The sequence below is a fragment of the Gigantopelta aegis genome, chromosome 9 (assembly GCF_016097555.1).
Source record: "Gigantopelta aegis isolate Gae_Host chromosome 9, Gae_host_genome, whole genome shotgun sequence".
NCBI lineage: Eukaryota > Metazoa > Mollusca > Gastropoda > Neomphalida > Peltospiridae > Gigantopelta > Gigantopelta aegis.
The window spans coordinates 10814948-10839167 of NC_054707.1; the positions used below are offsets into that span (position 1 = coordinate 10814948).

The following is a 24220-nucleotide window of genomic DNA, read 5'->3' on the forward strand; positions in this document are numbered from 1 at the left end:
TGACCCACCGACAAAATAAAGGTAACCAAGTTTATTCTTGACTTTGGTGTCAATTTCTGCTGAGTTTTCCGCGGAACGATATCGCGTCTTATGATGATAAGAACGTTTGAATTGTTAGTCGAAAGATATATCTTTTTACACTGTAGGCTCCCGTTAATATTGCGCACCATGCATAGACGACAATGACTGCGCATAAGTGAAAGCTTCCACACACTTCCTCTTCCTCTCTCACAGCCTGGTGCACCGACAGCACATGCATTCATGCAGAGAGAACAGAACAAGCAATTGATTTTTGATTTTTTTTCCCAAGCAATCAAATTTTCCCGTTTTTGTTTTTTGTTTTGCTTTTCGTGAAATTCCGTGGAGGAGTACATTGCCTGAGAAAACCACTGCACCACATGACTATCACTGAACATGGGCTCATTCTGAGACACTTTAGATATGTACTTCCCCACTAAGGTACTAGGTTAGGAAAACATTTCTCATGTTAACAATATAATATAAACATCAAATGTTTCACCGCTACTAGATGGTTACAAAGCAAACTGACCAACTTGTTTGTCTGTGATGCCACTGACAAGGTTTGAATCATGCGTGCCACCTTCGTGACGATCGGGTCGTTGGTCAAATGGTCTTCGCTCGATGTTACCACCAAAGAATCTTCGGGAGAAGAAGCCTGAAGAAAAAGAAGATTCTCAGAGTTACAAACAAAAACAAGAAAGGAATATTTAACGATCCTTCAATACATTTTAACATTTAGACTACTGAATTAATTTTTGAAAAAACCCACATTGAGTGGGTACAAGTTTATAATTTTAATTCACATATATTCACTGAAATGTTTTATAAATACATAAAATAAACTTCATATTTGAATCGGTAAGTATTATTTTCGGTGGTTTTAATAATTTTTATGATAATTTATATCAGTTAATATTGATTAAAATTAGGCAAAAAATCGAAAAAGTCGCGTTTACTTACGGGCATTTGTGGCCAGCTATCTAGTATTTATGTCCATTATTCCCAATAACAATGGTTTTCTGACCAGATTTAAAAAAATAAAATAAACGAACTATGATTCATATCCAAATATTTGATCATTTTCATTGTTGGTAAAACGATCAGATTTATTATCACATTAGCTGTCACAATCAGCTATCAACCCATGAAAATTATCGCGACGTGCCGCCATTGTTGTCAAGTAAAAATACTTGCCAAAAACCATGTTCTGAACTCAAAATTCCACGGTATTTTCAATTGAAAAAACATAAACAAAAGACACCATCTTGTTATGAAATCAAGTTTCCTGTATTATACATCTGTTTCAGGTGAGTGCCATGTGCAAAACGGCATGAAATATGAATTGGGGAATGCACTGTATACAGCCTACAGTATGTCGACTGGCATGACGTCGGGCAAGATATCTCGCCTGCAGTAGTCAGAAGGTTAAACTATGGCTATTTGGTGAGAAAGAAAGATTCTGCCTGCTGCTACGACGTAAAGTACTCCGACCAAAAAGCAACAAAGGAACAGTATCAGAGCTTTCAGCTGTCACTGTAACTGTCATAGTTGGAAAGGATGATTAAATTAATTTTAAATCTTATGTTATAAGATCATGTTAAGCTGTTACGTTTAAAAACTTCTTGAACTTTTTCTTTACTCATTAGACACATTTTTAAACCGTGAGCCCTAGTGTACATTTTGTAGGTTCAGGAAAATGGTGATAATTATGTATAACCCCTCCTCTATTTTGTTACATCATTCTGCGGATATATAGCAGCATAAACTGACCTTTGTTGCCGGGGACTTCTTGCCCGGCAGTACACTGGTAGAGGTGACTTGTGGTGAGTCGTCCTCCAACTCCACTACAAGCTCATGGTCACTCTCTTCAGTGTCATATAGGTCGCTTTTCTTATCAGACACAAGACCCTGATGCACGGCCAGTTCTTTGCAAGCTTTTACAAATCCTGTAATAAAACAGACATAAAAGCATAACAGTTTAAATTACATATTCAACACAAAAAATCTACTACGGTTCATAAAAAACAATTCTAGATCAAGTTGTCTCTTTAAGTAGTAAGCTGTTACTGAGAATAATATATAACCTACTTTTAAATTTATCTCAAAGTTGCATAATAGTGGCTTCCTAACAAAATTGTTTAATTAACTTTTGCTTTGAAATGTAAACACTATACCTCATCTATATGCCCATAAAACATTTCAGTACCATAATTTAATTTATTAACAGAAACAAATCTATTTTTATTGAAGAATAGGACACACTTTGTAAGGTTATGCCAGGCATGTTGCTGACAAGTTTACTGTCTTTGTGCAACACTTCTGTCTCTGACAGTCCCATCTAGCTGCCGATGATCAACTTGCAAGATTTTATGGATATGCCAAAAAGAGGAATCTAGTCGTACTAAACGCAACCCTTGTTTACACTGTGTGCATGCACATTATATTTTCTATATTCCTGAGTTATTTATGCAAAGATTATGAGTGGGATTGATTAATCTGTAATGATTTATTAAAAATGAAGGTAAAATAGTAGAATATAGCACTTGTAACTAAACTATTGTACCTTTATTTTTATATTTATTCAAAACAATTACACTGATCAAGTTTTCTCGCAACCGAAGGAATGGAACCCAAAGTTTCGTACCCTTCAGATAAAACTGATATGGGTGCAGAGGCAAAGATAAAACGAACCTGACGTTCTCTTTGTGACTAGAGTCTTTATGTTCATAGTGATCGGTTTTACGTGCTCTTTTGGTATCACTGCTCTGTAAAATACACAAATTAAACATGGCTACATGACAAATACATACAAAAAAATAAAACCACACAAATTCTACCCACCATAAATGTCTCGTCTAACGTAAACTTGTGTCACCAATAGTTGTATCCAGAGATGTTCATCTCAGTGAATGTTTTAAAAAACAATTTAAAAAAAAGAAAGAAAGAAAGAAATGTTTTATTTAAAGACGCACTCAACACATTTTATTTACGGTTATGGTGTCAGACATATGGTTAAGGACCACAGATTTTGAGAGGAAACCCGCTGTCGCCACTACATGGGCTACTCTTCCGATTGGCAGCAAGGGATCTTTTATTTGCGCTTCCCACAGGCAGGATAGCACAAACCATGGCCTTTGTTGAACCAGTTATGGATCACTGGTCGGTGCAAGTGGTTTACACCTAACCATTGAGCCTTGCGGAGCACTCACTCAGGGTTTGGAGTCGGTATCTGGATTAAAAATCCCATGCCTCGACTGGGATCCGAACCCAGTACCTACCAGCCTGTAGACCAATGGCCTGCCATGACGCCACCGAGGCCGGTTTAAAAAAAAGAAGTAAATTACATATTAAAAATTATATTAATTTTTATTGAGCTTTAACATACATTATGAGGAACATTCATTGGTGCATCTATGAATCTAGTTTCATTGATCTAGGACTTATAGGTTTGTCAGAGCCAAACATGAAACTTTTACTCTGAACTAAACCCAAAAGTTGATATGCTTATTGCCTGAAAAGTACTACCTGAATGCTGTTTTACTTTATATTGGCAAGATAAAAATCAAAACTTAAAGTTTAATGACACCACTAGAGCACATTGATTAATCATAGGCTATTGGATGTGAAACATTTGGTAATTTTGACTAGTAGTCAACAGAGGAAACCCGCTACAGTTTTCTTAATGCAGCAAGGGTTCTTTTATATGCACCTTTCCAGACAGGATAGCACATACCAAGGCCTCTGACTAGTTATGGTGCACTGGTAAATTTAAAGTATGCACAATAAAAATAACTTTAAAATATCAATAGCAGAATGATCATTTAACTCTTTCCCTCCCATTCTTGACTGCAGTCGAGACATGACCGGTCTTCGTAAACACAGCTGTCAACATTCACAGGAGTTATCTATCTTGATTCTGTGAATGCTAGAACATAGTAGAATGACAATCGAACACGTTGAGTGTATTTTGCTGACTGGTATTTGTATTTAAGTTACTAAAATAGTTCAAGTTCACCTAAAACAATATTAGAACATGAGGTCTGCAATTTAACACTGTCACTAAGGAAAGGTGAATGTCTGGTCAACAAGTAAGTTTTTATTTTACCTACCTCTGATGCCAACCTCCGAAGAATCTGACATCATAGTCGTCACCAATTTTATTAATAACTTTAGCAGGCCAGTAACTAAAGCCTTTCTGCTTTGCATAAACAAGTTCATGAGGTGGTGTCTGAAATGAAGTAAATCAATCAAAATTACTATTTCGAAATATGACTATGTTGCTTGTTAAATAAGTTTCATTAACAAAGGAAAATTATCCTTACCAGAGATATTCTATAAATACTTTTGGAAAGGGATTGTGGTTAGGCCAAAAAAGTATACTATCAAAAACAACTTACGCATGGTTGACAAAACCAGTTGGCAGGCTTCGCATTTGACATGTGGTAACAGTTTGGACAGTATCGTATTTCTTCCAGCTAAATCAAATGAAATAACAAGACGAGAATGAATGAATGCAATATTTAATGACATCACATAAAGAAACACATCAGGTATCGGGTGTCAAACGTAAATGACGACCTATATATATTATATCACAAAATAATTTCTAAAATACGGTTTGTACCGTTAAACAGTATTCATTAAATCCAGTGAACAGAAATAGTGTTGTTACAAAAAGTTACCTTGATACTGTTAGAGCTTTTTTTTTTTTTTTTTTCTTTATTAATGGGAAATTATTTTTAAATATTGGTGTGGGGGGAAGAAGGATCTCTCAGACTAAAAAAAAATATATTTTTATAAAATCCATTTAAAAAAAAAAAGTCTGAGACTTTTATTTCTATTTCGTATGCCCAACTAAAATGCTCCCGATTCCCTTAAACCCTACTGACAGAGCAATTGTTTTCCTTTAAACTTTTGGGTTTTAATGTACTATTTCAGTCATGGTCACTTTATACTTCCCACCACCGGACCTGGACCCATATTCACAAAATATCGTAAGCCTAGTTTTACACGTAAACGTAAATCTACTACTGAAGAGCTATTCACGAAACAACGAAAATGTAAGTTACGTGTAAAGTTGGACGTAAATATAAGAGTGCCTCAGGTTGCAACTAACGCTGCACGTAAGTTGTGTACATATAATAAATCAAGCACGATCGCCGTTATTTACTATTATTTACGGAAACTAGCAGCATTTCCAATAAATGAAGCAGTTTGCTATGGCGAACGCCCACGGATTGAACATATTTTTGTTCGTGATCGAACGGATGTTTTCGACTTGGCCAATTTCTCCTGAGTTATCTTTTCCTTTTTAAGAAATGTCCTCAAGTGCGTACCAAAACGCGGATCCCCACCAATACCAAAATGCCATGGTTCACTGTTCGCAATGTTATTGTTAGCAGACGACAAACAAAATTGCGTTTTGCGCATTTGTTATTTACCCGGTAGCCATCGTTTCTAATGTGTTTTTATTAATTACTCCAGTGAGAATGTTAAATCGTAGATTTACGTCCAACTAAGTTACGTTTATATTTACGACCATCTTTGAGAATAAGGTGCTTCTTGCACGTAAACGTAAATCTATGCCACACGTAAGTGCTAGTCGTAGACGTAAATTTACACTTTTTTGTGAATATGGGTCCTGGTTACTGGCATTGCCAGAGAGAGAGAGAGAGAGAGAGAGGGAGAGAGGGACAGGGACAGGGACAGGGACAGGGACAGGGAGAGAGGGAGGGAGAGGGAGAGGGAGAGGGAGAGGGAGAGGGAGATGGAGAGGGAGAGAGGAGAGAGAGAGAGAGAGAGAGAGAGAGAGAGAGAGAGAGAGAGAGAGAGAGAGGAGAGAGAGAAGAGAGAGGGGGGGGGGGGAGGGAGGGAGGGAGGAGGGAGAGAGAGGGAGACGGAGAGAGAGAGAGAGAGAGAGAGAGAGAGAGAGTGAGAGAGAGAGAGAGAGAGAGAGAGAGAGAGAGAGAGAGAGAGAGAGAGAGAATACTGAAAATAAACTAAAATGTAACACCATCACAAAATTAATTGTAAGTGTACAACACATGATATAAGCAACCTTCTAATATTCATCTTGGTTTTGTTTGTTTGTAAAGATACAGCATTTTGAGAAATACCTACATCATATTTACAGTCTCTAATCATTATCCTCGCTAGTTCAGACATTCCACTCTTATCATCTGAAATAAACAAAAACATTTCACCATTCAAATTATCTAAAACATTCGCAGGCATTAAACTTTTTTTTCTAAAAGCAATGGGCCAGAACTGTAAACAAGATGCAATATAGGTATTATGGGATTCCATCTCATGGATGGATGGATAGATGGATGGATAAAATGAAAATATGGATATATGGATAGATGGATGGAGATATCTCCATATGAAGTTAACGCATCATGGATGGGTAAAGAAATATAAATGGATGGGTATAGAAATATAAATATGGATGGATGGATGGATGGATGGAAAAAGAAAGAAAGAAATGTTTTATTTAACGACGCACTCAACACATTTTATTTACGGTTATATGGCGTCAGACATATGGTTAAGGACCACACAGATTTTGAGAGGAAAACCGCTGTCGCCACTACATGGGCTACTCTTTCCGATTAGCAGCAAGGGATCTTTTATTTGCGCTTCCCACAGGCAGGATAGCACAAACCATGGCCTTTGCTGAACCAGTTATGGATCACTGGTCGGTGCAAGTGGTTTACACCTACCCACTGAGCCGTACGGAGCACTCACTCAGGGTTTGGAGTCGGTATCTGGATTAAAAATCCCATGCCTCGACTGGGATCCGAACCCAGTACCTACCAGCCTGTAGACTGATGGTCTACCATGACGCCACTGAGGCCGGTTGGATGGATGGATGGATGAATGAATACATGGATGGATGGATGAAAGGATGGATAGACATATGGATGAATGGATGAAAGGATGGTAGATGAAAGGATGATGGATATATGGATGAAAGGATGATTGGATGGACGGAAGGATGGAAGGATGGATGAATGGATGAAAGGATGGACAGATTGATGGATGAATGAATGAATGGATGAAGGGTAGATGGATGAAAGGATGGACAGATGGATTAAAGGATGGATGGATGTTATGGATGGATGAAAGGATGGATGGATAGATGTTATGGATGGATGGATGGAAGTACAAATAGATGGATGGAAAATGGATGGATTAGATGGATGTATGGATAACTGGATGGATGGAATGGAACAGAAAGCTAGATGAATGTCCGCACCTCCATATGCAAGACAGTTTGTGTTACCCAGGAACTCCTCTAAGCTGTGTGTCACAAAGAATGGATGAATGGATGGAGAGAAGGATGAATGAATTTACCTCCATATGTGAGGAATACATGTAAGACAGTCTGCAGGTCCCCAGGAACTCCTCCAGGCTGTGACACAAAGAATGGATGGATGGATGGATGGATAGATGAATGGAGAGAAGGAATAACGAACGTACCTCCGTATGTGAGAAACACGTTGTGTAAGACGGTCTGTGTGTCCCCCAGGAACTCCTCCAGGCACTTGTACTTCATGTTGGCCACTTTCTCCTCCATCGTGTTGAGGTCCATCTTCCTGAAGATAAACCTTGTGAACATTTCCTCCTCTTCCTTACTGCCGATCTTGTGTAGCTCACGGGTCTGCAACAACAACAGACTTTAAAACAGCAATCTGTCAAACATTTAACCTAACTAGAGTTTCTCCCCCCTCCCTCTAAAAAAAGGTGAGGACTAATAAAAAATGAAATGAAATTAAATAAATGAATGAATGTTTAACTACACGAAAACGACATCGGCTATTAGGTGTCAAACTATGGTGATGCAAATAAAAATAAGAAATAAGAAATGAAATAATTAATTACGGTAAAGGACTGCAGTGTACACATGGACATTCTGTGTGTGCAACATAAAATAAGAAGCAAGTTACTCACTGATAAAAGTGAACAAAATCACCAGAAAGTGTTAAACATGACACTAAATCCAAGGACCATGAATCATTTAGTAGATGTCAAAAATATCTGTCAAAAGGTTTTACACTTGGAACAAATGCTCAGTCTAAATCAAAGAAACTGGTATAGAAATAGCCCATTGTTTTATTTAATGACGCACTCAACACATTTTATTTATGGGAATATGGCGTCAGACATATGGTTAAGGACCACACAGATATTGAGATAGGAAACCCGCTGTAGTCACTTCATGGGCTACTCTTTTTGATTAGCAGCAATGGATCTTTTATATGCACTATCCCACAGACAGGATAACACATACCACAGCCTTTGATATACCAGTCATGGTGCACTGGCTGGAGCAAGAAATAGAACTGGTACAGAAGCCAGTGATATCATGTGGTGTTAAATGAAGCTGAAGACAATATTAGCAAGACTTTTTACACTCAACACTGTATTCCAAGTGCTTAACTTCAAGTGCATGTCCATCTACAAAACATTTTAATTTTTTTTTTTTTTTTTTAAATAAAAAAAAAAAAAAAAAATTAAAATTTTTTTTTTTTTTTTAAATAAATTGATATATTCATTACCTTTTCTTTCAGACGTAAAATAGTGTAGCTCAGAAGCCTGTTCAAAAGTTTCTTTGATAACTTGTTTTTCTTGCGACCTGCCTAAAAAGATACAAACATTCTTTACATATAGCATGTATTAATACACATAAATATGGCAAAGTAATATATAAAAAAAAAAAAAATTAACAAAAACAAAGAGTTCCATGGAATTAAATGCCACACCTACCATAAACTTTTTCAGTGCACTGTGATGAACATCCACATGTGCAACTGTAAACCAAGTTTCATTTATAGTTTGTGAGAAACGGATCCGAACATGAAAGTTGACGCCATCGCCACCACTGCGATCTAAAAAGTAATATCTGTATACAATATCTATATCTTGCCTTTTTACTTCGTAAACATCTATATAAGCAACTCATTTCAAACATAAGCCATGTACTTATCTTCAAACTTACTTTTATTTTAATATACTAGGCCCAATTTCTCAAAACATTGTAAACCTAGTTTTGCACGTAAATGTAAATCTACGCTAAAGCACATTTCTTATTACTATTATAGTTCAACACATATTTCAATTTTTTTTGTCTTTAAAATACTCTAGCTTCTGTAATGATGTAATTTTTCTGCATGAAACTGATGACAAACACGTGCATACGCACGACCGATATAACTGCTAGTATCAGACGTAAACTTACAATGTTTAGTGAAATGGGCCCCTGCTCTGTAAGCTTTAAAAACATGCTGTGAGATAACACTGTACAAGAGACCTATCAGCTGAGTAAAAGAATACTTGAGACATTTTGCTTAACTGTTAACTCAAGGCTAACGTCACTGAACACGATGAAGTAAGTGTTGAGTGACGTAATTATTTAAATTATGTTTTTTTAATTCATGTTTCCATTGGTCAGTTGGTTAATGCAACTCAGCTGCCAGCTAACGTATCCTCCAAAATACCGAACACAATATATAATTTCCTCCCAACCTGGCCTAGTGCTTATAAAACGTTTTAGAGTCTTGACTCGAGACTGTAATAAAGTCTGAGACAGTAACATTATGGCAACGCCTACAAACTGTATGTGTGTGACGTCATTAGAGATTGAGTTTTATAAGCATGGGCCCAGGCAAGTTAAAAACTCATCAAAATCAACCAGACTTGAGAGCCATCACCTGAGCAAAATGTGTCAAGTAATATTGTAATATTGTTTGTTTACATATTGATGTATAACAGGCACAAACTGAATACTTAACAAATAATAGTAAAACACCCTGAATAAAGTGCTTGAGAAAAGTTTAGCAGCAGAAACTTGAATTAAAGTCTACAGATTATGATCTTAAAACTAATTATCTTCCTCTGATCTATTAAATAAAAATTAAAGAACTCTCACTGTCATGTACATGGGAAACTTACAGTCAATTCACTTGTTTGTAAGTGTGCCAAAATCCATTATACTGAAGGAAGGAAATGTTTTATTTAACGATGCACTCAACACATTTTATTTACAGTTATATGGCATCAGACATATGGTTAAGGACCACACAGATATTGAGAGAGGAAACCCACTGTCACCACTTCATGGGCTACTCTTTTCAATTAGCAGCAAGGGATCTTTTATATGCACTGTCCCACAGACAGGGTAGTAAATATCATGGCCGTTGATAAGCCAGTCATGGTGCACTGGCTGGAACGAGAAATCCATTATACTGAGTCTAGTAATTATCAACAAATGTTTAACACATTTTACTCCCTTTAGATACACTGTATATTTAGCAGAATTAGAAAAAAAAAGAAAAAAAAAAGTTTATTAGCAGATTCAAAGAAAGACAAATTGCAAGAAGATTTCGGAAAATAGACTGAAAGATAGTTGTATGAAAATGTAAGCTGTGCTTCATATTATTATATATTATAAGATGGCAGTACATATATAAAGTAAAAGAAATGGTTTTGTAAAGCCAGCATTCAACAGCTAGTGAAATAAACTAAGTCTAGCTAATAATACTCGGCGCATGCTAACATTAAATGTAAGCATATATTTCTGCACTCCAGATATGATATGTTAATAGAATTAAAAAGTAAAAATAAAAGTAACAGAAACCCACAGAAACATAAGAAGTACATACACCCTCAGAGAAACAGAAAATCTTGTTAAGCAATAAAACATATTTTAAATTATCAATATTAACTAATTGTAAACAATTGTCTACAGTCATCACAAAACAATCTAAACTCATCATAAGTTACACGTACAATTATTTTAAAATCTGCTAATTCCTTTTGAATCTAAAACATATTTACGATCCATGTCAAGTTTAATTATGTCATATAGCAGTGATGTTGCAGGTTACTATTTTTCTTTTTATTATTGTATTCAGTGTTCAGCTAATTCTGATGCTACTAACTACTAAGACAATTACTACACAGTGAGTTCTAAATAAGCATACTGATGTCAGTTGCAATTATGTATTGAATGTTTCAACACACAACAGTTAAGAGTGTTAAACATTCTGGACTACAGATTCTGTTATTTGGTGATGACAAGAAAACATGGTCAAGAATATTTTTCATATGTTCGGTATCATGAGTATATTTAGTTTGAAAATCATCATGTAAATGCAGTTGTAACAACATATACCTATCCATAGGTGCAACTGTAAACCAAGTTTCACTGACCTAGGACTTATAGTTTGTGAGAAATTGATCTAAACGTGAAACTTTAATGTTAAACTTCAACGCAAAGTTGCCAACACTGTTGGCAAAAGTAATACCTATGATTGGCCTTGGTGGTGTCATGGTTAAGCCATCGGACATAAGGCTGGTATGTGCAGGGTTTGCATTCTGGTACTGGCTCTCACCCAAAGCGAGTTTTAATGACCACTACACCCTCTTCTTTCTCAATAACCACTAACAACTAACCAACTGTCCTGGACAGACAGACAGCCCAGATAGCTGAGGTGTGTTCCCAGGACAGCGCGTTTGAACCTTAATTGGATATAAGCACGAAAATAAGTTGAAATAATAACAAATAAACAATACCTATATCTCACTTTTTGTTTAATGCTGTCCCAAAATCATCAATAAATGTTAAAGGTGTGTTAAGTATGTATACAAAACTACACCCATGCTCATGCAACTAATCCTAAATGTTTAGACAAATAACGAAGACACCACTAAGAAACATGCACTAAACTATAAACTTTAAAATACTGTTGAAATTTTCACAAATTTTAACCAGTGAAAACTTTTTAATACTAAATGTGTACCTACCTACTTGTTTTTTCATTAGCCACATGTGGTCTGTTATATGCAAATTCTCAAGACAGACGGCATACATTATGGGTTGGAATTGAAAAAAAAAAATCTGATGATCCCCATTTCCTCCCCTCTAAAGTGTTAAGTAATTGCTAACGATCCATGGGACATAAAATCAGGAAACACTGTGAGCTTTTCAACAAAGACAACAGGAAAGGAACTTTTTACTGGTACGACTGTAATTGTGAATTCCAGATTTTTATCTTGTATGACAAAATTACTTGATCACTTAAATTTCCTGAGATACAAGTATGTATGCTATTTCTACACTTTATGAAATATGTGCACATTTATCAGTATGTTATTAACAATAGAATTAGCAGGTGGATTTCAAATTAAAGCTAGCTGATACCGTCTGTGGTGCTACAAATGTCATGTGATGATTTCAAAGAAAAACAACCAGCTACATGTACTTTTAACTAATCAGGAACGATCTTTTCAATGCATGCTACAGGTTATCATCATGCACATATCAGATTGTAAAAAAAATCAACTGGTCAAAAAACATTTAATGTTTGTACCATATTTCCTCTAAAATGCCACTGAGTGCCTTGATAGTACCCTTTTGAAAGAAATAAACAGTGGGCCTTTAACAAGTACTGGCACCTGACCTCCAGTAACATCAGGTCTTCAATAAACATTAGGTAGATAGCCAATAACTGATTACTGATAACTGATGAATTAACTTTACATGAAAAGAGGGGTCCTATGAGTAAGTTTGTTCATATATTCATTGTTTTGTGTTACTGTTTGAATGTTGTTACTTTGCATTTAAAGTTCGAATATAAATAAAATTGTTAATTTTTATTTTTTATTTCTAAAGATTTGCTTGAAAACATAAACACTACGCCTTAATTAAGTGCTGGTGTCCAACAAACACCAGGCCCGTGCTTATAAAACTTTAAGAGTCCAGACTCAATCTCTAATGACGTCACACACATAAAATTTGTATGGTGTTATCATGACGTTAGTCTAGACTCTAAAAGTTTTATAAGCACCAGGCCAGGTCTGGGACCCATTGAAACAGAATGGGCGTGTATTAGAGGAAACACTGTAATTCTACACCAGTGAACATCTAATAGGCCTACCAAAACATCACCTGCCAACTGTTAATGACATTCTTCTGTACTGTGTGTTAACATGACAAAATACTTACCAAGAACCACAACCAGAATGATGATGAGACAAGCAGATATTAAAATAAAGTGTCTAGTTATTAAATTCCAAAGCTATGATGATGATGTGTGTTCGATGAATGACTGGACAATGTAGCAGTGGAAACAGAAGTGCTGCACACACACAATATAGTACATACCTCAGTTTCCTGTTGCAAGTTACAGAAAAAAGTACCATTAGCAACGTAACACAACAGTTTACTTCTATAGCCATATTATTACTTCCAGTAGCTACATCTACTTTGAAAACAATATACAGTGAATCCTATCTAAACCGGACCCTGAACAAACCGAAATCGTGTAATCCTGTCTAAATCAGATAAATATTAGGTCCCTGGCATGATCTGGTTTAGACAGGTTTTACTGTACAACTAATGTTTCGAGCCCTGCTAAGTGTAGTGAGAAGAAACTTCCAGCCACCACACAGGCTACTCCAACCAAAAGCAACAAGGGATCTTTGTATGCATTCCCACCAAGAGGACAACACATGTTATGGTCTTTGATCTACCAGCAGTGGAGCGCTAGTACAGTAAGCACAAAAAACCCATCATCCTTCCTAGTACAGTAAGTACCTTTAGCATGCAGTTTCCAAATTGAAAAGCAGAACAGAATAGATGTTTAACGACACCCCAGCACGAAAAATACATTGGCTATTGGGTGTCAAACACATTGAGAAGCATTAGGAATCGTATGAATTTATTTTTTCAATCATTAGTCTGCATCACCTGACTGATGATCTATCAGTAACAGATAAAATGACTATTGTCATTTTGGAAACTTTAACCTTACATTTTGAATCATAATAAGCACTTTATAAATATCAACATGAAGATATTCACTCTTCACTTTCGACAGTGTCCTTCAATTACAAATATAAAAGTGATTCCATGCATATTTCAGCCTGAAAATATGTAAAAGGCTTTTAATGCTTTTACATATATTATATATACAAAAGCCATCCCTAAAACCAACCATTATGGTTAAGGGTGATTACTTCCTCCTGTTAACGGCACACGTTATATAGGATAAAAACATGATTACCAGTCTGAATAAATACTAAAAGTAACCTGAACAATAAGGGAAGTACTCTGTATTGGACTTGATAATCAAACATGTACTCGGATTAACTGGTTAGTTGCTAGTAATTCAAGTGAGCTATGTTCAACGAATCGGTACATCATGACCTTTGATTAAGATTCATGGAGTGCTGGTAGAAAACCATACTAAACAAACGATGGGTCTGCTAGTAGTAGTTGAGCAAGGAAATAAACAACAGATCTGCTGAAGAGGTCTACACAAATAGAAAAAAAATTAACGACACCACTAGAGCACATTCAAAACAAATGAAGACAAAAATCAGGTTTTACAATTAAATTTCAGTCAATGTGAATAAATACACACTGAAATGATGATGAATTCTTCTCCAGAAATCCATATTTTATCTATCCTTTCAGTTTTAAAATAAGAAAGAAAAATTTGTTTTTTTTAATGACACCACTGGAGCACATTGATTAATTAATCATCGGCTATCAAACACTTGGTAATTCTGACTCACAGTCATTCAGGGGACAATATTTCGAAATCTGAGGTAACCGGAAGTTGGTTCACGTGGTTTTTACCTAGGTAACCAATTGTTCGGTTACGTGAATTATATTTGCGTAACCCATGGGTTATCTGATCGGTTACCTCAAAATTACATTGAAATTATATTTTAAATACATAGTTTTTAGCTGAAACATAAAGTTAAAACAAATACAAAAGAAAACATTTTACAAAAAAAAAAAAAAAAATCTTTAATGCTTGCTAAAGTTAACAATATTATAAAAGAACTGATTATTAGCCCCAGTACTGAAACAAAATACAGGGGAGTAACCAGAAATATTCTTAGAATTACGCACGCCAAAGGTGTGCCCGGCCGGGGGGATTCGGGGGCCTCCCCCTATGAGAAAATTTTGAAACTCAGGACGCCTGTAGATGCATTTTTGAAAATCTTTTTTAGAGTCAAGTTTAAGAGGTCTATTTTATAGAACAATTACAGACAGCCTCGACCTATTCCCGGATTTTGTTTTTGAATTACGCACATGCGTACTGTGCGTAATGGGCGGTACGCCTTTGAAATAGATAAATACTCATTTGTAGGGATTCCTTTTTGCGATTTGCGGTAGCTATGCTACTTTCACTTCATCGATGGTACTTATATACTTTGGATTCCTGTTTACGTTAAAACTGTTTTTAACATATGTAAAATTATAGCCAATCCAACAGTATGTCTACATATATTCCTTTAGAGATAAAATAGCAGCAGAAAATTTAGCCGTCCTAAGCGGTCCGAGCACATTTCTTTAAAACTGTTTTAAAACTGTAGACTGGTCGCAAGTTACAACTGCAATATAACGTTTTTTACTGGTTTGCTGCGCATCAAGTATTTAAAAATCAGTCTAAAACATTTGTCGGAATACCAGTAGTATGTCTGCATGAATAAACTTCCTGTAATCGTGAAGTTTGCAAGTTTTAATTTCTGAACGTTTACAGGTCATGACATAACCGATTTGCGGTTCGCGTAAATTTAATTTTGCGTAACCGACACGCGAACAGAACGGCGGTTCTCGTGAAATATTGTGCCCTGTCACTGAAGGAAACTCGCTATATTTTTCCTAATGCAGAAAGGGATCTTTTATATGCACTTTCCCACAGACAAGAAAGTACATATCATGGCCTTTCACCAGTTGTGGTACACTGGTTGAACGAGAAAAAACCCCAGTTGAATGGATCCACCGAGGTGGTTCGATCCTGTGACGCAAAACACCTCAGGCGAGCACTCAACAGACTGAGCTAAATCCTGCCCCTAAATACACACTGAAATGCTGAAGAATTCTTCTTTAGGAATCCATATTTTATTTATCGTTTCAGTTTTAAAATGACAAGTAAAACTGTTGGTTTGAGACTGGTGAGGAAGTGATCTTACCTTGCATATTGAGCAAACAAATTGTACGCCCGTCGTGTCTTCATCCTGACAGTCTGCATGGAACGCGCGCCAACAGTCGCTACACTCGTACATCTCCCCCGGCTTGTGACAGTGAAAACAATACCAGTCGTGTGTGGCCTCGGCCTCCTGAAAAACAATTAAATCAATTAAGGATTCTGTTATTTCTTTTATGTTCATTGGGGTGTGAAAAACCCCCACCATCCACAAACTGTGTGAATTGACGAAGACTTTATCACATTGCTGATGAAAAAAAACTTCATACCCAGATGAACATAAAAGAAATAACACACAATTCTTATAATTAAATTTGAATCATACTTGCTAATAATAACACTAAAAGCTCATATTTTATTTTAAATTATTTTTTGTCTCTAAACAATAACGCTGAACTTTCACCACGACAGGCCGGCATACCGGCTAGCGATATCCAGTGCCTCTCAGCACGACAGGCCGGTTTAACGGCTTGTAACACCTGTTCATATTTGGCGCCGAGTGACGCGTCAATATTATAATTAGACGAAATCTTGTGCGACCATAGCTGACATGTGACACACTGTAATGGCTGCGCCCATGTTCTAGCGAATTTTGAATGAGTTTTTCCAAGTTTATACTGATATTCTGACTATAATTAAACATGAACCGAGGTGACGAAATTCCGTCTGTTGAAAACAAAGGTTGCGATTCAGATGACGGGTTTTCCGATGATGAAATGTGGGATAATATGGACTTTGGTGCATTTGATTTAATCGAGATTGGCGATTGTGAACGAAACGTCATTCAACATGGCAATTTAGAAGAAAATGATATCGATGACGAGTTACAAGATGACTTGCCACTGTTTTACCACGCGCCTGAGTTTACCTGGACACATGAGCCATATTCGGTTACCTGCAGATCACCGTTTACTAAAAATCCAGGGCCTGTAAAAGTATTTGACGTCAACACAAACGCCATAGAGTACTTTTTGCTATTTTATTCCAATACAATGTATGGAAAAATTGTAGAATTTACCAAAATGAATGCCAAAAAAAGCGTGATACAGATCCTGCTAACAACAAAGGTGTGTGGTATGATGTTTCTGTTGATGAAATGAAAGCTTATTATGGCTTGTTAATTTTGATGGACATAATAACATGTGACAGGGATGAACTGTACTGGAATAAAAGCACTGAATACCCCTATCTTAGGACTGAAATTCCACAGATATTTTCTCAGGATAGGTTTGCCCAAATACTTTTCTGACGATTCTGCTGTGATTCAAAATGACAAATTGTTTAAATTTCGATATATCATTGACAGCCTACGTACTTCGTTCAAAGAAAACTACATTCCACATGAACATATCTCTGTAGATGAGGCCATGATTCCGTTCAATGGCAGACTTGGTTTCAAACAATACATGAAGGACAAACCAGTGAACTTTGGAATCAAGGTGTGGGTCCTTGCTGATGCTGTAACGGCTTACTGCCACAATTTTGATGTATATGTTGGCAGGTATACTCAAGGAGCAAACCGATTTTTTGGCTTGAGTGGGCCGGTAGTAATCGCACTCACAAAACATCTACAGAATGAAGGCAGAACAGTTTATATTGACAATTTTTATACCAGCCCAATTCTGGCGCACTACCTTGAATCCAAAGGTATTTACACCTGTGGGACAGTCAGGTGTAACAGGAAAGGATATCCTGCAGATCTTGTGAAACCCAAGAATGAAGAAGGCCGACTACCCCGGGGACACACAGAGTGGAGACAGTGCGGTTCACTTATAGCTCATAGCTGGAAAAATAACCGCATGGTTTATTATTTGAGTACTGGTCTCATACCTGTACAGGACGGGTTGACGACCACTAGAAAAAAGAAAGACAGCACCAGAGAGGAATTCACCTGCCCCCCAGCTTCAACACAATATCAAAAGTACATGGGAGGTGTCGACAGAATGGATCAAATGACCAGGTTGAATAAAGAAAAGAAAACAATGAGATGGTATAGGAGAGGTGAGCGGAAGTTGTTTGAAATCTCAATGTACAATGCGTATATAATAGAAGGACACACCATCAACCATGATGCAACCATGATGCACCTGGGAAGAGGCGATGGGATCTTCTGTCTTTCAAGCTCGACTTGGCTCACCAACTGATAGGCACCTTTCAGTCATGAAAGAGAGCTGTACCAGGTCGACCACGAAGTGATGCCTCTAACTCCCTGTTACGACTTGATGGGAACCACCTACGCTAATTATTACTATTATTTAGTAAAATTTTATTAACTTAAAATAAAGTAGGGCTACTGAATTTTTAATCGTGGCTAGTAAATTTTTAAAATCACTGATCCCATGGCGTGTGGATTTTATAAAAATTCTAGAAGCCCTGAGCACATTTAAAACTATGACTGTTTGGGTCTAACATATGGTTATTTCAACACTAGATATAGAGACAGGAAGCCTGCTTCCACCAAATAAGCTACTCCTACCAAAATAAGCACTATTCTATAGGCATACCATAGCTTCTGATCAGTCATCGAGAACTGGTGAGATGGGGAGATAACTTAAAAAAGATGTTATAACAGTCCCAATTACCATGAAAACCAGGATCACCTTACACAGAGGTCAGGAGTTCAATATACCAGCTCCTACTCATTGCTAAATGAAACATTCAAGTGGTTCCATAGTTAAAAAAACTACATAAATTTACTTTTCAAGCCCACATTTCCGCTGTTTGTGTAAAAACTTTAATTTTATTTTTTGTTTACTGTCATCCCACTGTTAGTTGCAGATACATGTTTGGATATCTCCTGTTTCAAAATTGACTACAAAGGGGAGACAAATAGACACATAATTTTTATTTAATGCCTGGTGGGCATGCAGCGATGCTTTTTGTTTATTTATTAAAAAAAAATGAACTTTTATTATCATTGGCAGTGTCATGGTTGGGTGCCTTATTCTATGTATACCGTATTTGACCGGAAATAAGCCCAGGGGCCCAAGACAACTCATTGTAAGCTTAGCATGGGGTGGGCTTATTCCCAGACAAGGGGCCAGTTTTGTTGAAAAAACCCCCAAATAATTAAAATAAATAATAATTAAATGAACTAGGAAGAAAACAAAAAACGTCCAGTAGCACATCTATTAATTAGTGTTCCATTTGTTATTAATAAATAATAATTGTTTATTAATTAAATTGTTTTTTTTACTAGTATCTAATTATCAGAAACACACCTTCTATGTTACAATTACTTACCAGTGCTGTTTATTTACATCCAAAATTTAATGCTGAGAAGACTTAAAACAACAAACTCAATAGCGTATACACACGTTTCTGACAGGCAGCCAGCTTACACTACAAAGAATTGTCAATCTAGGCCATTGTTCTTAGCCAATCAGAATAAGGTATTTGCCTAATTAGCATTAACTGCGGACCCAGTGTGGTGGTAAAAATAGACATTGGTTTTTAGTTCAGACTTGGGTTTGGGTACTTCAAAGAAATGCTGCAGGCATGAAATTGAAAACAATGTTACACACTGTTACTGTTAGACTACTAAATCTCACTGGTGGTAAAATATTGTTACATTTGTGTTTAATTATCTGCAGGAGGTATGACCTTTTAAATGAACTTTGAGCAAACTTGCAGTTTTGTGTTATTTATAAGGTGACGAAGTTGGGGGTGGGCTTATTTACGAATGAGGGCCTAATTTCTTAAATGCTATCAAAACGGAGGGGGGCTTATTCAAAGACATGGGCTAATTTCCGGTCAAATACGGTACTTTGTATAATAAATTTAATTTTTTAGACAGTGGGTCAACAAAACGAAATGCCTCCTGCATGTCATGTGGTCAATTCTGAAACAACTGAGCTCTTAATACAGTTCGCAACAATACCATATCACACACAAATACCATACAGCATGCACGCACACACAAACACACATATATATATATATTATTTTATTTTAAAAAATTTAAAGCTGAAAAAACAGATTTAATGGTACCTCATTCTCGCCATCATCGGGAATACGAAAGCCTTCTTGCTCCGAGCCAATCTTTGAACCCTTGGTCCCGACGGCTGTGTAGGACCGTAGAAAGCCATCAGCTACTGCATTATTAATGTGTTTCTCCGTATCTGTCTCCGAGATGTCGTGCCACCGCTGCATGTATCGGATCAGACGCTCCATGTTCGGTATCTGTTTCTGCTGGCGGATGTATATGACGGCATCAAGCAACTGAATGGCTGTGATGACCGGGGTCAAGCGACGTTTCACTGGACGTACCATCTTGTCAATCAAAGTGACATTTATCTGTGAAAACAAAAAACAGTAATTATATCACAAAACAACTGGATGTAGCATCTTGTCGATCAAAGTGACATTTATCTGTGGAAACAAAAAACTCCAACAACAATTAAATAGAAAAAACCCCAAACACCTAGGTACAGACTAAATATGTCTTGGCAAACGGGATAAACAAAAAGTGCGTAAAGTGAAAAGCAAAATTAAAATGTGCTAAATTATTGCAGAAATCAAGGCTAGATCTACACACAACACTGTGACATGTACATCATCCTATCACTTTGTAATCTAATATACCAGCATTACAATGGTATTGTACTACATTGGTAGAAATAAATGGCATAATCAAAACATCATTTGCATTGCTCACAAATAGGAAGTGACCCAGTTTTTCGGTTCAATAGTTGTAATTGATAAAACAAAAGGTGCTAACAGCATGTAAGAGTACATGTTTCCAACATTCATTTATTTACAATACCCATCTCATGTTCCACTATTCAAATCCCTCTTTAAAGGGACATTCCTGAGTTTGCTGCAATTTTTAAGATGTTATCGACTAACAGAGAGTGTAATTACATATCAACTATATTTTTCTGCATAAAATATTAGTGGCTGTATATTAAACGTGTTTCTGATCATTCTAATATTTGTACTAGGTTAAATTTCATTTTATTTCCTAAAAAATATTTTTTTCGTACGTACGAAATTATTTGAAGACAAAATCCAGTTTGGGCTTTTTACAAATATGACGATGACCAAAAACACATTGAATATATAGACACTGATATTCTAAACAAGAAAATATATTTAATATGTAAGTTTAATCGTAGAAATATTTTATTACTCGGAAACATCTTACAATGCAGCAAGGATGCAATTAAAAATATATATACTACTCAAAAGAATTTAAGGGTCAAAAATTTATAACCAAACAAGTTTCAGAGTGTATTAGATTGATAATGTAAACTACACCAAATTTTTTATTTATTGTTCCATATTTACAAAAAACCACAAATAAACGTCACTGTATACAAGAAAGTCACATGACATGCTGTCAAAGTTGAAGGTTGTCAAACATGGATTTTACACATTAGAACATTCGTTTAATAGTGTGTGAATCCACCCCTGGCGCGAATACACTCGACACATCGTTGCCTCATGCTGTTGATCAGACGTCTGAAGAACTCTTGGGGAATGGCCTGCCACTCTACCTAAGAAGTTGACCCAGATTATGAAGGTTGGCCGGAGGGGCATGGTTATCCCGAACTCTCCTGCCTAATTCGTCCCAGGCATGCTCTATTGGGGCCAAGTCAGGCGAATATGCTGGCCAATCCATCCTGGCGATACCTTGTTGTCTGAGAAAGTCCGTTACCACCCTGGCGCGGTGGGGTCTGGCATTGTCATCCTGCAGAACTGCCCCGCCGCCAATCTGCTGAAGGCCTGGGAGAACCAACGGCCGGATAATCTCATTCAGATAGCGGATTCCATTCAGATTGCCATCCACCACATAGAGGGGGGGTCCTGTGGTGGATAGAGATGCCGCCCCACACCATGACGCTGCCACCACCGAACCGGTGACGTTGTCTAACGTTAACGTCAGCGAAGCGCTCCCCAGGACGTCTGTAGACGCGAACCCGACCGTCGTTCAACTGGAGACTAAACCTGGACTCATCAGTGAACATCACTCGACCCCACTGAACACGTTGCCACCGCAGATGAAGTGTGCACCAGTGACGTCTGGCCGTTCTGTGACGTGGTAGGAGTGGTGGTCGAACAGCCTGGCGACGGCAGCGTAGATTATTGTCTCTCAGACGATTGCGTATGGTTTGATCAGACACTCGAGTTCCAGTCGCAGTCCGCAGATTGTCACGTAATCGGCGTGCAGTGGTATTGCGTTGACGTAGAGCCATATTGGTGATGTAGCGGTCCTCTCTATTTGTAGTGCTTCGGGGTCTTCCCGAACGTGGACGATTTCGAACAGAATTCGTTGCTTGGTACCGTCGCCACAGTCGGCCAACGACACTCTGACTGACACCAAGTCTCAGAGCAACATTTCTTTGCGTATTGCCATCCTGAAGCCAAGCAATAGCCCTTCCTCAGTTGAAGTCGTACCATTGTCGAATTTGGAGTGTGCACCGTACATGAACGCAAGCTCCAATTATACGGAAATTCAGCAATGGGAACATGGAATACACGTGCAAAACGTGCGAATGAAGCGCTTTGTGAAAAAGCAAGTTATGGGCACTTAGCAGACCTTTCACTTTCGCCCTAATTTACGTGCAAATGTAAGCATGTTTTCGCCATTAGAACTAGTCGACAGTGTCAATGACAGTGGATTTTAATTCATTTATGGGTTGCTTAGACCCACTTTCGTCAAAATGGAACAATACCATGCGTGACATTATGGTCTAGCTAAAATAATTGACATTCACAAAATAATGTCGAAAATATCGTCTGACCCTTAAATTCTTTTGAGTAGTATACATTAGAATTATCAATAATTATATCATAATTTCAAAATAAATCATTCACCTGTTTTTGTGAATATAAATGCAAAGTAGGTCAGCCATATTGATATTAAGAATGTTAAAACCAGTCTAAAAACACCTCTCCCGCATTTTTCAAATTATAGTAAACGGTATAAATGTAATAATTTTTTCGGTTATTTTTATTTAAACTGAAAAGAAAAACAGACAAATGCAAACAAAACAAAACTTTTACACCTTAATTGGCAGTCATTCCAGTTCACAACTGTCACATTGTTATAAAAAAATAACAATGAAATAAGATCCACGTATGTGCACAATCTACCCAAGAAAAATAAAATCCATGTAGGCATCTTAGCCATGCATGACAATGAACATGTATGCATATGCAGTACTGTACCACTTCATTTTCATAGTAATATTTTTAACAAGACAAAACAAAAAAGTACTAAAATAATCCTGGGACAATAGTGTAGTGTTTATGGGCTACAAAATGAGGTCATGGGCGGTCTATAAATAGCGGGGTCAATGATCTGCATCTACTGCGCTGAATCACCGGACATGCAAATCATTTTGGATACAAGGGGGTGCCTATATTTATGGGCCATTCTGTGGTAATGGTTTAAGCCAGGACGTGACATTCTGACTCTTATGATCTGCTTAACTAAAAGTCCTTTTTAAATGGAAATGCAGTTTTATCATTTATAGGCTCATTACATATAGTAGTATTAGCATGTCAGGCCTAATTTTGTTTTTTTTGTAAAAAAAAATTGACTTATAAAGTGAAAAGTAAAATGTGCCAGGACGTGACGAAAATGGACATGACTTTTTTTAACATTGCAGTAAATTCCAAAACTCTGCTCTCCTGGTAGAATGTTTGCTTATTGAAATACACTGTTTAACACAATATCTAGTCTATTTCTAAATGGCATATAGCAATTTACTAAAAAAATATTCTTTATAATGTAACATTTACTTTTTAAAATTTCAGTACAAACCAGGACGTGACGAGCCAGGACGTGACTTTTTGTCCAGTTCACTTATGGGTTGTTCTCAGAAATTGTAGCCATTTCTGTGACATGAAGTCCCAAAAATAAACATTCCTCAAAAAACAAATCTTAGTGTTTCAGTTATAGATAAAGCCCATAGACAGCATGTAAAACAACAAAAAAGATAGTCTACTCACTGGTTTATGAATGGTGTGTGATTTAAGTAATGTCATCCAACGAAATTACAGTTGCAACATGGAAACCAAACATAATATTAAAATGTTTAAAAACAATCTTTAACATTCCAAATTCTACATAATGTTCACTCAGTTATGAATAGAAATAGATTTAACTTTAGAAATTTAACACAATACTTCAAATATTTTGTGTATTGTATGTTGCAACAAAAAAAATAAAAAAATCTAAACAG

The 24220-nt window shown here is 36.7% G+C and overlaps 1 protein-coding gene across 2 annotated transcripts in view; it reads right to left on the minus strand.

Moving 5' to 3' along the window:
• The window catches only part of LOC121382241 (zinc finger MYND domain-containing protein 11-like), a 41970-nt gene that overhangs the window by 7353 nt on the left and 10397 nt on the right, over window positions 1-24220 (minus strand). Inside the window, exons 2-12 of one of the 2 annotated variants that reach the window (XM_041511767.1) lie at window positions 20019-20324; window positions 16015-16161; window positions 13190-13198; window positions 8583-8663; window positions 7504-7684; window positions 6142-6200; window positions 4419-4496; window positions 4131-4249; window positions 2713-2786; window positions 1792-1967; window positions 551-676 (exon numbers count right to left, since the gene is read on the minus strand). In XM_041511767.1, the coding sequence (XP_041367701.1) occupies window positions 551-676; window positions 1792-1967; window positions 2713-2786; window positions 4131-4249; window positions 4419-4496; window positions 6142-6200; window positions 7504-7684; window positions 8583-8663; window positions 13190-13198; window positions 16015-16161; window positions 20019-20300 (1332 nt within the window). In that variant the 5' untranslated portion in view covers window positions 20301-20324. The remainder of the gene's footprint in view (window positions 1-550; window positions 677-1791; window positions 1968-2712; window positions 2787-4130; window positions 4250-4418; window positions 4497-6141; window positions 6201-7503; window positions 7685-8582; window positions 8664-13189; window positions 13199-16014; window positions 16162-20018; window positions 20325-24220) is intronic. The other variant, XM_041511768.1, reaches the window with a different exon arrangement.